General features: G+C 45.2%; 1 protein-coding gene across 1 annotated transcript in view; it reads right to left on the reverse strand.

Annotated features, from left to right (window-relative positions):
- Positions 1-1477: 1477 nt before the first annotated feature.
- Positions 1478-17081, reverse strand: part of LOC143957207 (uncharacterized) — a 441673-nt gene continuing 426069 nt past the window's right edge. The window contains exons 18-21 of the mRNA XM_077467351.1: positions 16775-16873; positions 15041-15132; positions 9989-10100; positions 1478-4653 (exon numbers count right to left, since the gene is read on the reverse strand). Coding sequence (XP_077323477.1) covers positions 3821-4653; positions 9989-10100; positions 15041-15132; positions 16775-16873 — 1136 coding nt within the window. The 3' untranslated portion in view covers positions 1478-3820. The remainder of the gene's footprint in view (positions 4654-9988; positions 10101-15040; positions 15133-16774; positions 16874-17081) is intronic.

Below are 17081 nucleotides of genomic sequence, written 5' to 3' on the forward strand. Positions count from 1 at the left end.
CACCGCAGGATCACTTTTATCGGTGATGGGAGAGGGCCCCCCCTCCTGCCGCACTCCAGTGCTCTCCGCCATTTACTGGGGGCCGCAAGCAGCAGCATAAGAGATCGGGTCCTGTCCCCTCTGTGGTATGGAGCTGAGTGAGGGAAAGATGGCCCCCACCTGGCTCAATACCATTGCAGGGCAGAAGCGACGTCAAAACGTCACTTCCGCCCATAGCTCTTAAAACCACATTTTTATATTATTTTATTGCATTTAAGTGTAAATATAAGATCGGAGGTCTTTTTGACCCAAGATCTCATATTTAAGAGGTCCTGTCATGTTTTTTTTCTGTTACAAGGGATATGTCCAGCCATAGTCGTATCGAAAATTCAGCTGGTTTAGCAGGAAGCAGACAAATTTCAATCCATCAGTGGGCAGGCTGGTTGTACTGAAATCAATCTGTCAATCAATTGACTTCAGTATAACCAGCCTGTTGGATTTTTCTTAGGATCATAGCCGCCGGCAGTGATCATTGTTTTCTGAGAGTGAGGAAACCTCCCGCTGTCAGAATACAATAGCTCAGCAGGAGAGATTCCCCCATCAATACTAACTGTTTTGATGGAGGAATTGGGCGATTTTCTTTCCATCAACCCCCAACTGGGGGTTTCATCTAGTTCGGCCTCTATGGTCAGTAGGCCAAGAGGAATTCTAGCTTAACCTTGCATGCAAGAGAGGGGACAGCCTTAGGTGATGGATGTGCCTACATATTTCTAACGATCTCTTTCTTAGCTTTAGTTCCCCTATATTTGGTCTGTTCCTAACACCCCTGATGAGGTAGAGCAGGGCTTCATGCAGATGGGCCGCTACGATCAGTAGGACAAGAGGGCCTGTACCCAAACTCTTGCATGCAAAAGCCCTGTGTGGCGCACCTGCCTAGGAGTGAATTGGGCATGCTGGCCCTGCTAAATGGTTTGGGGAGCTCCCCCGGCCTAGGTGGATCTGGTGGCAATCCCCCGATCTTTCTAGTGCGTGTGGGCAGCTTTTTTGGGCAGGGCACTACACTGCAGTTTTGGCGTTCAAAAGGTGATGATGACGTCATCTTGTGTGTCTGCACCATTTTACCAGCTCCCTTGGCAGCCCCTCCCACCAGCCATGATCTGTCTGTGTTGTATGGAGAAGCATGGGACCCAATCAGTAGGTTCAAAATAAGATGTAATGAAAATGGAAAGGTTTTATTTAAAAATGTCATTAGCATGTTGCTGAAGGTAGAGGAAGGAACCAGGCAAGACAAAATATGAACAGATTAAATATCAGCTTTAAAGTGTATCTGGCCCCCTGGTGTTTGTGGAAGGGTTGGAACCCTTGTCTGGTTTTTAATTGCAGCCTGTGTTCCGTTGGCATACCGCCCAGGTTTGTAAGATGAGAGAGAAAGACACCTTTCAACACAAGAGTCAGGAAGAATTAATACACAATAAAAGCACGTGGTTAAACCCACAAGTGTTTTTTTCACTACATTTTCTTTATGTTGGCTTTTCAAAATAACAAATACATTTTAGAGGTTGGAGTTAGAAGTTTGGTAGAGTATATAGTCCCATCTCATTTAGCACACCTCTACCCATCTTCTCCTGGCACCCGTTTGAGGCTTCTCTGTCCCAGGGGATGTTCTCCATACATTGTGGTCATGCTCTATGCTCTCTAGGTTTTGGACAAAAGTTCTTAAGCTTTTGCAATCATTGCTAACTGGTCCCTTCCCTAGAGATCCGTGGAACTGTGAATCCATACCAGTGCGACGCCCGACTGAGTGGTTATACCAGGATAATGCCAATCCACTTTATTTTATTTTTTTACAGCTGCCCCAGCACTTTCTTGTAAAAGCAATCCCAGCAGCTAAATAGCCTCTGGACTGCCTTTTACAAGCGACGGGAGGGGGTGGTCCTACCTCTTCCTGCCTTTCCCGCCTTTCTCATCCCACCGGAGGAACCTGGGACTGGAGCCGGCTAACCAAAGAGCTGATCAGGGACTGGAACCACCCCGATCATCTCTATGGTCTAAGAAACTGGAAGCGATATCACTTCCTGGTTTACTGATTGTTAAAAAAACATTAATGGTTTGTAAAAAGCATCAGATCACACCGATCTTGTATGATCCAAAGCTTTTAAAGGGCGGAGGAGAAATCTTGGGTCTAATAAACCCTAGATGTTTCAGTAAAGAGGACCTATCACTGCCTATTGTTAGCACAAGGGATGTTTACATTGTTTGTGATAACAATAAGTGATCAAAAAAATGTAAAGGTAAAGTGTAAAAAAAAAAAAAAAAAAAACTTTTTTTTTTTTTTTTACTTTTTTTAAATGTCCCCATACTCGCGCGCAAAGGTGAACGCACATGCCAGTTCCATGTTGTACATAAACAACAACCCCACATGTGAGGTATCACCACGTACGTAAGATTGAGAGAAATAATTCTTGTTCCAGATCTTCTGTGTAAATCTAAAGTGGCAACCTGTAAAGGCTTTTAAAGCGCCACCTATGGATTATATGACATATGTGGTTTGTCGCCATTGCGCGGATGTGCGCAATTTCGAAATATGACATGTTAGGTATCTTTTCTTATCTCTTCTACTCAGCGTAAAATCCTTTTTTATAGTTTACCAAACAGTTTTGCATTAAAATGTAGTGTGTAGTTTTTCCGCTGCACAAAAACCTTGTGACATAAAAAATTGCAACACTCGCCATTTTATGTTTGGGGATTCTAAAGCCCTATACACACTATCAGATTTTCTGCTGATTTTTTCCATCAGATTTACCAAAACCATATAATATGAGGTCAAACCTTAGGGGTTTCAATGTGTATGCAATCAGGAAGGCCCTTGTACTAAATGGTTTTGGTAAACCTGAAGGAAAAAAAATCTGCAGAAAATCTGATAGTGTGTATGGAGCTTAAGTAATTTTCTATAACAAAAAATACAGATTTTTACATGTATGTCAGAAGTGTCAGAAAAAGGCCTGCTCGTCGAGTGGTTAAAAACTTCCATAAAAATGATTGAAAGACAGAAGTTTGGTGGAGTATAACACTTTTGCTAGGTACATAGTACAATTATAGAGGTCCATACAGGAGATGAGCAAAGAGGTACAGAGGGACTTGGTTCCAATCAGGGACAGTTGGGAGCTATGCGTTGGGAGATTTAGCCTCAGTATTGGTACTGGTGACCACTGTCATTAAGACAAAAAGATAAGAAATCCAACATTTTACAGATGTCACCAGAACAGCAATCGAGAAAAAATTATCCAACGGAGACAGATATTCTCATGTCAAATATCTTAGACCAGCCTTTCTCAACCTTTTCAACACAGAGGAACCCTTGAAATAGTTCTCCGGGTTCGAGGAACCCCTGCTAAAAAAATAGAACTCTACAACTCATGATACATTAGTGTTATGGTCACTGAGAGGAATGGTCCTTATACTTGTGGTCATTGGGAAGAATTACCTCCTTGCAGATAGCTAAAAAGATCAATGGTGTTGGTGGGAACTTACTGAGAGGTAGAAATTGCCCAATGCTGAAGGAACCCCTAGCAACCTCTGGAGGAACCCTAGGATTCCATGGAACCCTGGTTGAGAATCACTGTCTTAGACAGTCACTTTGGAGAGATTTCCTCTCTTCCTGTTGTGTCTCCTGGACAGGGAGAGGAAGGTAACCTCTCCAAGGGGCACAGACAGCCGAAAAAAAAACTGATAAGGGTTTTAGCGTTTTTTTGATTCCCACCAATAAAAAAAAAGTCCAGGAGAAGTTGAGTGGTAAAGGTGGTAGGACTTCTGCCAGGCTTCCGTCCAAAGGCACGTCAAGTCACTTGTGAAGCTTCTGATGTTTGATGAGTGTGTATTTTTTTGAAAACCGCTTCCCACACTCGGAGCAGGAATAGGGCTGATACCCCGTGTGGATTCTCCGGTGTCCGGCCAAGTTCGATTTATTGGTGAAGCTTTTTCCGCACTGAGGGCACGAGTACGGCCTGTCACTGGAGTGAGTACTTTGATGAGTCACCAGTCCCTGCTTATCGATAAATCCTTTCCCACACACGGAACACGAGTAAGGCCGTTCGCCCGTGTGAATTCGTTCATGCCTAACGAGAAGCGATTTGTAAGAGAACCATTTGCCGCACTCAGAACAGGAGAACGGCTTTTGGCCCTTGTGCGTATTCTGATGAGCCAGTAGAGTTTCTTTGTCGGCGAAGCGCTCGGCGCACTTAGAACAAGAAAACGGCTTCTCGGGGGCGTGAGTCCGTTGATGGACGGCGAGATAGGTTTTCTGACTGTAGCGCTTGCCGCAATCGCTGCATGCATATGGCTTCTTTTCTACGTGCGTTATTTCATGGCGTGCTAGTCCTCCTTTTTGGGTGAAACATTTCCCGCACTGAGGGCATGAGAACGGCTTCTCTCCCGTGTGAATGGTTTGATGCCTCAGGAGACGAGATCTGCGGAGGAAACATTTGCTGCACTCGGAACACGAATACAGCTTCTTCGTCTGCGAGGTATTGGAGGACGGGTCCGAGCTATCATGTACTTGGAGAGATGGAGAAACAGGGTTTTCCCCTGAAGAGTCAGATGTGATGTCATCATCTATTTCGCCAACTGGAGAAACAGCGGGACGCTGTAGTGTGTTGTTTCTGATGTATTGTCCGTCTGGGGAAAAAAATTAAGGAAGGAGCAGTTAAAGACTTGAATAAAGGCAGGGATGTGCAAATCATATGCCCAACGCCCGGGCCATGTGGTTCTGGGCTTTGGACAGGTGTTTTTTTTTTTTTTTTTTATTACATTTAGCCTGGGCGAACAGCAGGATTAAACCTTAATTCACATATATGCGGTGAGATTTTCATGTCAGTTTTCAGTGCGATTGTCAAAAGTAGTTGTTCAGGTGTGATTCTGATACGATTCAGGGATGCGATGCGATTGACCCTTATCTGTATAATTTAGTGCTGCTGCGATTTTTGCCTTCATATGCTAGCAATGCCATCCATCCTCTTCTCTACAAAATCGCCCTCTATCCACTTCTATGCAAATCTCTCTTTTAGCCACTTCTATGCAAAATCGGCTATGAATCGCATCCTACGTGAACCGGTATCTAGGAATGCCATATACTCTAGGCCAGCCATTCTAAACCAGGGTTCCGTGGAACCCTGGGGTTCCTCCAGAGGTTGCTACGGGTTCCTTGAGCCGTGGATGATGAACCACCTTTTTGATGGTGCCTACATAGTTAAAGGTTCAGCATCAATTAGCAAAACCAGCAGAATGACACCAAATATCTTTTTATCTGTCTTTAAGGGCGGCATTCTGAGGACCACTTTAACCGCTTCCCGACCGACGCACAACAATGTACGTTGGCAGAATGGCACGGACAGGCAAATTGGCATACAGGTACGTCCATTTAAAATTGTTGCCGTGCCATCGCGTGCCGCCGACGGTTGGGACCTCCGTGAGTCCGACCACGGGTCCCGCGGACTCGATTGCCGTGGGGATACCCGCGATCGTCTCACGGGGAGGGAGAACGGGGAGATGCCAATGTAAACAGCATCTCCACGTTCTGCCTAGCAGCAAGTGACATTGATCTCTGCTCCCTGTGATTGGGGCAGAGATCAGTGATCTATAAATCACAGCCACGCCCCCCACATTTAGAAACACGCCCCTAGGACACACTTAACCCCTACACTGCCACCTCCTGGTTAACCCCTTCACTGCCAGTGCCATTTACACAGGAATCAGTGCATTTGTATAGCACTGATTGCTGTATAAATGACAATGGTCCCAAAAATGTGTCAAAAATGTCCAATGTGTCCGCCATAATGACATGCCGTTTCAATAAAAAACGCTGATCGCCGCCATTACTAGTAAAAAAAAAATATTTATAAAAATGCCACAAAACTATCCCCTATTTTGTAAACGCTATAACTTTTGCGCCAACCAATCAATAATTGCTTTTGTGATTTTTTATACCAAAAATATGTAGAAGAATACGTATCAGCCTAAACTGAGGGAAAAAAAATGTTTTTGTATATATTTTTGGGGGATATTAATTATAGCAAAAAGTAAAAAATAATGTGTTTTTTTCAAAATTGTTTCTCCTTTTTTTGTTTATAGCGCAAAAAATAAAAACCGCAGAGGTGATCAAATACCAACAAAAGAAAGCTCTATTTGTGGGAAAAAAGGGACGTCAATTTTGTTTGGAAGCCACTTCACAGGACCGCGCAATTGTCAGTTAAAGCATTGCAGTGCCGAATCGCAAAAAGTGCTCTGGTCTTAAGCCAGCAAAATGGTCCGGGCCTTAAGTGGTTAAGTGGGACATTCATCCTACTGGCCACCAGTATAAGAGGCATTGTTCCTATTGACCCCTGATAAATTGGTTTTAGTAAGGGTTCCTCGAGACCTGAAAATCATTTTTGGATTTCCTCTAGGGTTAAAAGTTTGAGAAAGGCTGCTCTATGCTGCGCGAGTTTGGAAAGCATCGCTCCAAACTTGCACAGGACCTTTTTTTTTTTTAACCGGATCAAAATCGCACCGCACAGATGTAAACCACCTTCACAGAAATCAATGTGTTTTCAGGTGACATGCAAATCTAAGCCTTTTGGATCGCATCTCATCCGCATCAGTGCAAACGCAGACTTATTATTTTTTGCCCCTTAGGCTCCATTCATTGGGTGTTTTGGGGTCGCACGATCCTAAAAACACACTACAATCGCAAAACACAGGTTCAGATGCCATTTTGCAATTTGCACCGCGTGAAGCTTGTTGCCCAAACAGGAGCAGGCGCTTCTTTTGGTCAACAAACCAATGTGCGATAAATTATGTTTTGAAGGGCAGAGGAGGGATCTCTCAGTAAATAGTACCTGTCAATGTTGCTCATCCCTTGTGATAGCAATAAAGTTTATGAATTTTTTTTTTTAAATAAAAAAAAAAAAGAAGTTTAAAGTGCCCCTGTCCTCCATGCTCGCACACAAATGCAAACCACAGGTCGGTCCCGCACCCATACATAAACAGCGATTGCACCACGCATGTGAGGTATCACCGTAAAGGTCAGATTGAGTGCAATAATTCCAACACCATATTTCCTCTGTAAATCTAAAGTGGCAAACTGTAAAGGCTTTTAAAATGTTGCCTATGGATAGCTTAATGTACTGCAGTTTGTACGGGTGTGCACAATTTTAAAGCATGGCATGTTTGGTAACTAACTTCATGGCGTAACATCATCTTTTATATTTTAACAAACAATTGGGATATGTATTGTGTTTGTGTGCACTAAAATTCATATTTTTTCACAAAAAATTGCATTTGAAAACCCGCTGCGCAACTGCCATGTGGCACAAAAAATTGCATCATCCACCATTTTATTCTCTAGGGTCTCTGCTTAAAAAAATTATGTTTGGGGGTTCTTAGTAATTTTCTAGCAACAAAAATACAGATTTTTATATGCATTTGAGAAGTGTCAGAATAGACCCGGGTCTTAAAGTGGTTACCTAAAGGATCAATCCACTCAAATCTGTAATTTCAGCATTTGGTAGATTTCAGGACTCGATTGGTGAGACCTTTGCTCCGAGTTCCTGTGTATGAACAACTGCTGTTCCTGTTAAGTGGAGTTCCCAACATCCTTGCTGGATTTTTATTCATTTTATATAATGCAGAACACACAAAGCTGGATAGCAACAGAGTCAGGAATTCCTATCAGGGAGATCCCACTGCTGAGAGCATAGGCGTGCGCACAGGGTGTGCCAGGTGTGCCTGGGCACACACTAATCACCTTGTGCTACACAGATTCCCCCTGCCGCTTGGCTGCAGAGACCGGGGGAATCTCTGTCCTCAGTTCCTTTCTCGGTCTCAAAAGTGAGACATCAGGGGTCTGTTTAGACCCCTGATATTTCACCAAAGCCCCCCAATTGGGCTCCCCAAAAAATAAAAAGTAAAAATAAATAAATAAATAATAATTGTAAAAAAAAATGTTTTAATGTAAAGCAGGAATAATAAAAAAATATTAAAGATAAACTACTGACGCCGACCACTGCCCTACTGCTGTGGGTGTGTGTGTGTGTGTGTGTGTGTGTGTGTACACACACACAGTATCTCACAAAAGTGAGTACACCCCTCACAAATATTTTCTTCTATCTTTTCATGTGATAACACTGAAGAAATTACACTTTGCTACAATGTAAAGTAGTGAGTGTACAGCTTGTATAACAGTGTAAATTTGCTGTCCCCTCAAAATAACTCAACACACAGCCATTCATGTCTAATACACTAGCAACAAAAGTGAGTACACCCCTAAGTGAAAATTTACAAATTGGGCCCAAAGTGTCAATATTTTGTAGCCACCATTATTTTCCAGCACTGCCTTAACCCTCTTGGGCATGGAGTTCACCAGAGCTTCACAGGTTGCCACTGGAGTCCTCTTCCACTCCTCCATGATGACATCACAGAGCTGGTGGATGTTGGAGAGCTTGCGCTCCTCCACCTTCCATTTGAGGATGTCCCACAGATGCTCAATAGGGTTTAGGTCTGGAGATATGCTTGGTCAGTCCATCACCTTTACCCTCAGCTTCTTTAGCAAGGCAGTGGTCATCTTGGAGGTAGCACTCATGCCGCCCCAGACCATGACACTCCCACCACCATGCTTGACTGTAGGCAAGACACACTTGCCTTTGTACTCCTCACCTGGTTGCCGCCAAACACACTTGACGCCATCTGAACCAAATACGTTTATCTTGGTCTCATCAGACCACAGGACATGGTTCCAGTAATCCATGTCCTTAGTCTGCTTGTCTTCAGCAAAATGTTTGCAGGTTTTCTTGTGCATCATCTTTAGAAGAGGCTTCCTTCTGGGACGACAGCCATGCAGACCAATTTGATGCAGTGTGAAGCATATGGTCTGAGCACTGACAGGCTGACCCCCCACCCCTTCAACCTCTGCAGCAATGCTGGCAGCACTCATATGTCTATTTTCCGAAGACAACCTCTGGATATGATGCTGAGCACTTGCACTCAACTTGTCTTTGGTTGACCATGGTGAGGCCTGTTCTGAGTGGAACCTGTCCTGTTAAACCGCTGTATGGTCTTGACCACCGTGCTACAGATCAGTTTCAGGGTCTTGGCAATCTTCTTATAGCCTAGGCCATCTTTATGTAGAGCAACAATTCTTTTTTTTAGATCCTCATAGTTCTTTGCCATGAGGTGCCATGCTGAACTTCCCGTGACCAGTATGAGAGAGTGAGAGCGATAACACCAAATTTAACACACCTGCTCCCCATTCACACCTGAGACCTTGTAATACTAACGAGTCAAATGACATCGGGGAGGGAAAATGGCTAATTGGGCCCAATTTGGAAATTTTCACTTAGGGGTGTACTCACTTTTGTTGCCAGCGGTTTAGACATTAATGGGTGGTGTGTTGAGTTATTTTTAGGGGACAGCAAATGTACACTGTTATACAAGCTGTACACTCACTACTTTACATTGTAGCAAAGTATTATTTTTTCAGTGTTGTCACATGAAAAGATGTAATAAAATATTTACAAAAATATGAGGGGTGTACTCTGGTTAGATATTGTATAATATATATATTATAAAAAAAAATAAGCATATATATATATAGATAGAGATATATATATATATATCTCTATCTAACAAGAGTACACCCCTCATATTTTTGTAAATATTTTATTATATCTTTTCATGTGACAACACTGAAAAAAAATGACACTTTGCTACAATGTGTAGATATATATATATATATATATATATATATATATATATATATATATATATATATATATATATACACACACATACACACACATACATACTTTGGATGCACACCCCAATGCAATAGACTGCACACACGTATGGTTGGGAGTATACAAGACAAAAAATAAACCAGGGCTCCCCCCATCAAAAAATAAATAAAATATTTGGGTGGAATAACCCTTTAACAAGAAGAATCCATGAACCTTTTGTAAACTTAGCTTTTATTACTCACCTCGGCTGATCTCTGGAAATTCTTCGTCTTTGCATTGCTCGTCGTCGCTCGCATGGGACTCGTAAGCTTCTTCTTTAACTTCAACTTTTACAATAGTAACTAGATTAGTATCCTGAAATAGAGGACAATACAAAAGGTGAGTCAAGGCTAAACAAAATGTTGGTATAGGTAGCAGAAAAAAAGACAAATTCTTATTTTTTTGGCGTATATACACCACAATGAAAAACCAAGAATGGCGCAAAACAATTATTGTAGGTAGAATAAGTCCATAAGAAGTCCCTGTAAGAAGACACAGAGATGTAATGCTGAAAGGAGACCTTCACCCTTAAACCAAACAGACTTGCCAAAGGCCTCTTGCTAAAATTATCAGTGTACATAATTGCCCTGATTATCAGGCCGCGTACACACGCGCGGACTGTTTGCCCAACCTTGTTCGTCAAACAGTTTGGGCAAACAGTCCGCTCAAAATTTGCATGAGCGGACTTGCCCACACACGAGCGGACTGTTTGACGAACAAGGTTGGGCAAACAGTTCGCTCAACTTTTGAAATGAACGGACTCGCCCACGTAAGGAGGAGGCAAATCCGCCCATTTCGAGCGCGTGTACAGGTAGGCGGGGCCCGCGAAGGATACGTCGCGGGCTCCGCCGCCTGGAATGGGCTTAAAGGGGAACCCCAACGCCGAAAAAAATCGGCGTGGGGGTTCCCCCCAAGTCCACACCAGACCCTTGTCCGAGCACGCTACCCGGCCGGCCAGGAAAGGGGGGCGAGCGAGCGCGCCCCCCCTCCTGAGCCGTACCAGGCCGCGTGCCCTCAACATGGGGGGTGCCTTGGGGAAGGGGGGGCCGCGCGGCCCCCCCCACCCCAAAGCACCTTGTCCCCATGTTGATGAGGACAAGGGCCTCTTCCCGACAACCCTGGCCGTTGGTTGTCGGGGTCTGCGGGCGGAGGGCTTATCGGAATCCGGGAGCCCCCTTTAAGAAGGGGGCCCCCGGATACCGGCCCCCCACCCTATGTGAATGAGTATGGGGTACAATGTACCCCTACCCATTCACCTGTGAAATAAAGTACAATAAAAAACACAACACAGAGAAAAAATATTTTATTGCACAGCTCCGGGGGTCTTCTCGCCGGACTCCTCCGCTATGTGTGTGTAGCTCTTTTGCTAGCGGAGGAGTCCGGCTTTCTTCCTCCCCGCCGCCGGCCTCTTCTCCCGACTTCGGGGGTCTTGTCCCCCTCTTCGGTTCTTCTGCCGGGCCACCGCGCCTGGTCCGGTGGCCCGGTCTTCTGTCGCCGTCTTCCGTTCTTCTGTCGCCGCCTTCGGTTCTTCTGCCGGGCCACCGCGCCTTCTTGTAGCTCTTTTACAGGCGGTGGCCCGGTCTTCTGTCGCCGATGTCGTCGTCGCCGCCGCCTTCCGTTCTTGTTCTTCTTCTTCTTCTCCTGGAGATGTTGACTCGACGAGCTCTCCGGCCGGAATGCCAGGGACGCGCTCTGCTGCCACTTATATAGTGACAATGGGGCGGAGTCACATGGTATATGTCACATGGGTTGGTCACATGGGTTGATGTCACATGGGGACTATGACATCGTAAGGGGCGGGGTCACCATGTGACCAACCCATGTGACATATACCATGTGACCCCGCCCCATTGTCACTATATAAGTGACCGCACAGCGCGTCCCCGGCATTCCGGCCGGAGAGCTCGTCGAGTCAACATCTCCAGGAGAAGAAGAAGAAGAAGAACAAGAACGGAAGGCGGCGGCGGCGACGACATCGGCGACAGAAGACCGGGCTACCGCCTGTAAAAGAGCTACAAGAAGGCGCGGTGGCCCGGCAGAAGAACTGAAGGCGGCGACAGAAGAACGGAAGACGGCGACAGAAGACCGGACCAGGCGCGGTGGCCCGGCAGAAGAACCGAAGAGGGGGACAAGACCCCCGAAGTCGGGAGAAGAGGTCGGCGGCGGGGAGGAAGAAAGCCGGACTCCTCCGCTAGCAAAAGAGCTACACACACATAGCGGAGGAGTCCGGCGAGAAGACCCCCGGAGCTGTGCAATAAAATATTTTTTCTCTGTGTTGTGTTTTTTATTGTACTTTATTTCACAGGTGAATGGGTAGGGGTACATTGTACCCCATACTCATTCACATAGGGTGGGGGGCCGGTATCCGGGGGCCCCCTTCTTAAAGGGGGCTCCCGGATTCCGATAAGCCCTCCGCCCGCAGACCCCGACAACCAACGGCCAGGGTTGTCGGGAAGAGGCCCTTGTCCTCATCAACATGGGGACAAGGTGCTTTGGGGTGGGGGGGGCCGCGCGGCCCCCCCTTCCCCAAGGCACCCCCCATGTTGAGGGCACGCGGCCTGGTACGGCTCAGGAGGGGGGGCGCGCTCGCTCGCCCCCCTTTCCTGGCCGGCCGGGTAGCGTGCTCGGACAAGGGTCTGGTGTGGACTTGGGGGGAACCCCCACGCCGATTTTTTTCGGCGTTGGGGTTCCCCTTTAAGCCCATTCCAGGCGGCGGAGCCCGCGACGTATCCTTCGCGGGCCCCGCCTACCTGTACACGCGCTCGAAATGGGCGGACTTTCCGAGCGGGAACAGTCCGCTCATTTCGAAAGTACAGCGGACAGGCCCACACACGGGCGGACTGTTCGCTCAAACACAGTTTCAGCGGACAGTTTTTCGGAATTTCCGAAAGACTTTGTCCGTCCAACTGTCCGCTGAAACTGTCCGCTGAAAGCCCACACACGGGCGGACTGTCCGCCCAAACACTGTTCAGCGGACAGGGTTGGGCGAACAGTCCGCCCGTGTGTACGCGGCCTCAGTGTACATAATTCTTTCAGAGAAGCCAGTTATCGCCTCTCTTCTCCTTTCGCTGTCAGCATGAGGAAAGGAGTGCTGATAATCAGCTTCTGTTTACATCTGTGATCAGCTGTGATTGGACACAGCTGATCACATGGTAAAGAGTCGCATTTTGGCTCTTTACCTCAATCTGTGATCAACAGTAACCAGCTGCGTTGTAGCCGTCATTTGGCTATAGCGCGGTTGGCAAGTGGTTAACAGAAGAAGGTGTCCTGGTCTGAAGCATTAAATGATTTGATGAACACAGCAACCAGTCTGAAGTTTTGACTTGGCCTCCAAATTCTCCATATCTCAATAAAATCGAGTATCTGTGGGATGTGCTGGAAAAACATGCGCGGCCTCACTTCGCAACTTACTGGACTTAAAGGATCTGCTGCTGACAGCTTGATGCCAAATACCACAGTGGACCTTCAGAGGTCTAGTGGAGTCCATGCCTTGTAGATAAATATATATTTGTTCCAAGCACATGTAAATAAACTGTTTACTGACTCAGTTCATCTGCTGAAGGTCTGTTCCAGGCATCAGCTACTCTTTCAGTAAATTAATACTTTACAAATTTTGAACATGCCTCCTGCTAGTTTGAGGCCCCGTGTTTTTTATTTTAGCTCTACACTGAAACTCCTGAACCTGCCCTCCAGAACCTTCTCACACCCTTCATGTTTTTAAAGGTTTTGAATTGGCTTGTTCTGGGGTCAGTATCTGGAGCTAGAAACAGCCAGGCATCTAGCATTCCCAAGAGGAGCGTTCAGCAATAAGCAACCTCAGTAGCTCCTCCACTATAGATTTCCTTTCTACACTTCACCCCTGACATACATTTACCTTACAGGTTTTACAATGGGGTTATGGCTGAAGCTGTTAGCCATAACCCTAGAATTTTTGTCAGTGATTCTCTTTCATATAAAAGCAATCTAAGTGGCTGATTAGCCACTGGATCACTTTTTGAAGCAGCGCTAGCGTTTCTCAGGATTACCATTCTCACCGGTGAGCCTAGGAAACAATACGCTGATTTGTGCAGCTGGACACAGAGGTAAGGAGAGACCAGATCACCTCTCCTCAACTCTATGATCTAGGGCAGTGATGGCGAACCTTGGCACCCCAGATGTTTTGAAACTACATTTCCCATGATGCTCATGCACTCTGCAGTGTAGTTGAGCATCATGGGAAAAGTAGTTCCAAAACATCTGGGGTGCCAAGGTTCACCATCACTGATCTAGGAGGACCGAAGCAACATCATGACATCACTTCGGGTCTAGGGCAGATGTAATTTTTTTCTTTTTTTGATCTCATGCTTTCAAGGGTAAAGGAGAGATTTGGTTGTCTTATAGACCTCAGATATCTCTATAAAGAGGACCTGTCATCCCCACTTCTATCACAGGGAATGTTTACATTTCTAGGAATAAAAAATAAAAATAAAATTTAAAACGAAAATTTTAAATTGATTAAAAAAAATAAAAAAAAAAAAAAAAATAAAGCTTTTCTTAGTTTCTGTCCAAAATTTTTGTAAATAAGGTAATTTTTTTTGTTCACTGATTGGCACGGATAGGCTGCACTGATGGGCACTGATGAGCATTGATGAGGAGGCACTAATTTGCAGCACTGATGAACAGTGATAGGCGGCACTGATAGGTGGCACTTATGGGCAATGATAGGTGGCATGGATAGGCAGCACTGATGAGCAGGCCCTGAAAGGCAGCACTGACTGGCTGGCTTTACTGTTTGACATCACTAATGGGCACAGATTGGCATCACTGATAGGCACAGATTGGCATTACTGGTGGGCACTGTTGGGGCTGCACTGATAATCAGGGCACTGATTATGACGTTGCCCCAGAACAAGAGAGCCACCCTGCTGCCATCATTAGTCTATAAAGCGGGCAGGAGTTGGTTAAAAATTTCAAGGTCAGCCATTTTATTTTCTATGGTCTCTGCTAAAAAAAAAAAAAATTATATTTTATATATATATATATATATATATATATATATATATATATATATATATATATATATATATATATATAAATAAAATGTTTGGGGGGTTCTAAGTCATTTTTTAGAAAAAATACTTTTTACTTGGCCTGATCTTAAAGTGGTTAATACTTTCTTCCCATTTAAACGGGATAAAAGCCGATTTAATCTTCACGTGTCTTTGCCAACCTTCTGTGCACACTGTGTACGTGATAGGATCCTCAGCTCCGCATACCTGATATTCGTCTTCATCATCTTCCTCCACAGAATCCTGGGACTCCGATGGACTAGGACATCTCTCCGGTGTATTACTGTTACTAGGTCTACCTGGAACACACACAGTCATACATACTGGTGGGTCAATCGGAATCCGCCCAAGCTGCTCCTAGCATGTGTGTGGGGTCCCTGGATTGTAAGCTTCTGTGGGGACAAAGATGAATGGGAATGGTTCTAGGTATGCTGTACAGCAATACATGATATGTTAGCGCTATAAAAATCCAAGAAACAAATAGTAATAGAGTAAGGGTAATATGATGTGGGGGTATATAAGACAGCATTTTGAACTGAACTAGCAAATTCCTGCCTGTTCTAGAAATGGAAAGGTTGGGTATATTTAAAATCATATTAAAATGATCTGCTTTGGTAGGTAAGATGTGCGGGAGAGCAGTGCGGAGAGAATGAAAAGGGTTGGTATGAACAGGAGAGGAGTGTGGATAGTGTGGACAAGGGAATGGAGGGTATGGTGGCAGGGGTTTGTATAGAAGAGTGTGGATGGTATGTAGGTGGGTGGGTTGTATATACAAGGTGTGGAGGGTATGGTGACAGGGGTTTATACAGAAGAGTGTGGATAATATGGAGGTTGGTAGTATGGAGAAGGGTGTGGAGGAAATGGTGGCAGGCGTTTGTACAGAAGAAGAGTGTGGATGGTATGGAGGTGGGTGGTATATACAAGGTGTGTAGGGTATGGTGGCAAGTGTTTGTACAGAAAAACAGTGTGGATAGTATGGAGGTGGGTAGTATGGAGAAGTATGTGTAGGGTATGGTGGCAGGCGTTTGTACAGAGGAAGAGTGTGGATGGTATGGAGGTGGGTGGTATGAAGAAGTGTGTGGAGGGTATGGTGGCAGGCATTTGTACAGAAGAAGAATGTGAATAGTATTGAGGTGGGTGGTATGGAGGCAGGCTTTGTACAGAAGAGTGTGGATGGTATGGAGGTGGGTAGTATGGAGATGGGTGTGGAGGATATTGTGGCAGGCATTTGTACAGAAGAAGAGTGTGGATGGTATGGAGGTGGGTAGTATGGAGATGGGTGTGGAGGATATTGTGGCAGGCATTTGTACAGAAGAAGAGTGTGGATGGTATGGAGGTGGGTAGTATGGAGATGGGTGTGGAGGATATTGTGGCAGGCATTTGTACAGAAGAAGAGTGTGGATGGTATGGAGGTGGGTAGTATGGAGATGGGTGTGGAGGATATTGTGGCAGGCATTTGTACAGAAGAAGAGTGTGGATGGTATGGAGGTGGGTAGTATGGAGATGGGTGTGGAGGATATTGTGGCAGGCATTTGTACAGAAGAAGAGTGTGGATAGTATGGAGGTGGGTGGTATGGAGAAGTTTGTGGAGGGTATGGTGGCAGCTGTTTGTACAGAAGACTGTGGATGGTATGGAGGTGGGTGGTATGGAGGCAGGCATTTGTACAGAAGAGTGTGGATGGTATGGAGGTGGGTAGTATGGAGAAGGGTGCGGAGGGTATGGTGGCAGGCGTTTGTACAGAAGAAGAGTGTGGATGGAATGGAGAAGAGAGGAGGTGTATATGGTGGCGGTCAAACAGAGGAAGGCTAAAGTTCCCGACAGCTTTTTATATCTGTGTCCCCATAGGAGATTTTCCCTCACTTCCTCTCTTAGCAACATTATCAAAGTTTTGGCTAAAATGAATCTTTAGGACAATATACATTATCAGGTTTATTACTCACCTCTGCCTATTTCTATGGGAATTTCTTCTTCTTCTATCCTGACACGTGCCCCTTTCTCAGCTTTGAGGTCTCTCGGAGTCTCTCTCATATGTACAGGATCTGTGAATAAAGATGACAGTGAAGCCTCCTGTCCACTTTAAGGATTAACAGTCTATGTTCAGGGTGATTAGGTGTTTGTTGTATGTATTAGGTTAGGTGTATCTAAAGCCCCATACACACTATCAGTTTTTCTGCTGAGTTTTTCCTTCAGATTTACCAAAACCGTATAATATGAGGTCAAACCTTAGAAGTTTCAATTTGTATGCAA

This window comes from Lithobates pipiens, unplaced genomic scaffold, assembly GCF_037356315.1.
Source record: "Lithobates pipiens isolate NorthernLeopardFrog02 unplaced genomic scaffold, aLitPip1_a1.2 Scaffold_51, whole genome shotgun sequence".
NCBI lineage: Eukaryota > Metazoa > Chordata > Amphibia > Anura > Ranidae > Lithobates > Lithobates pipiens.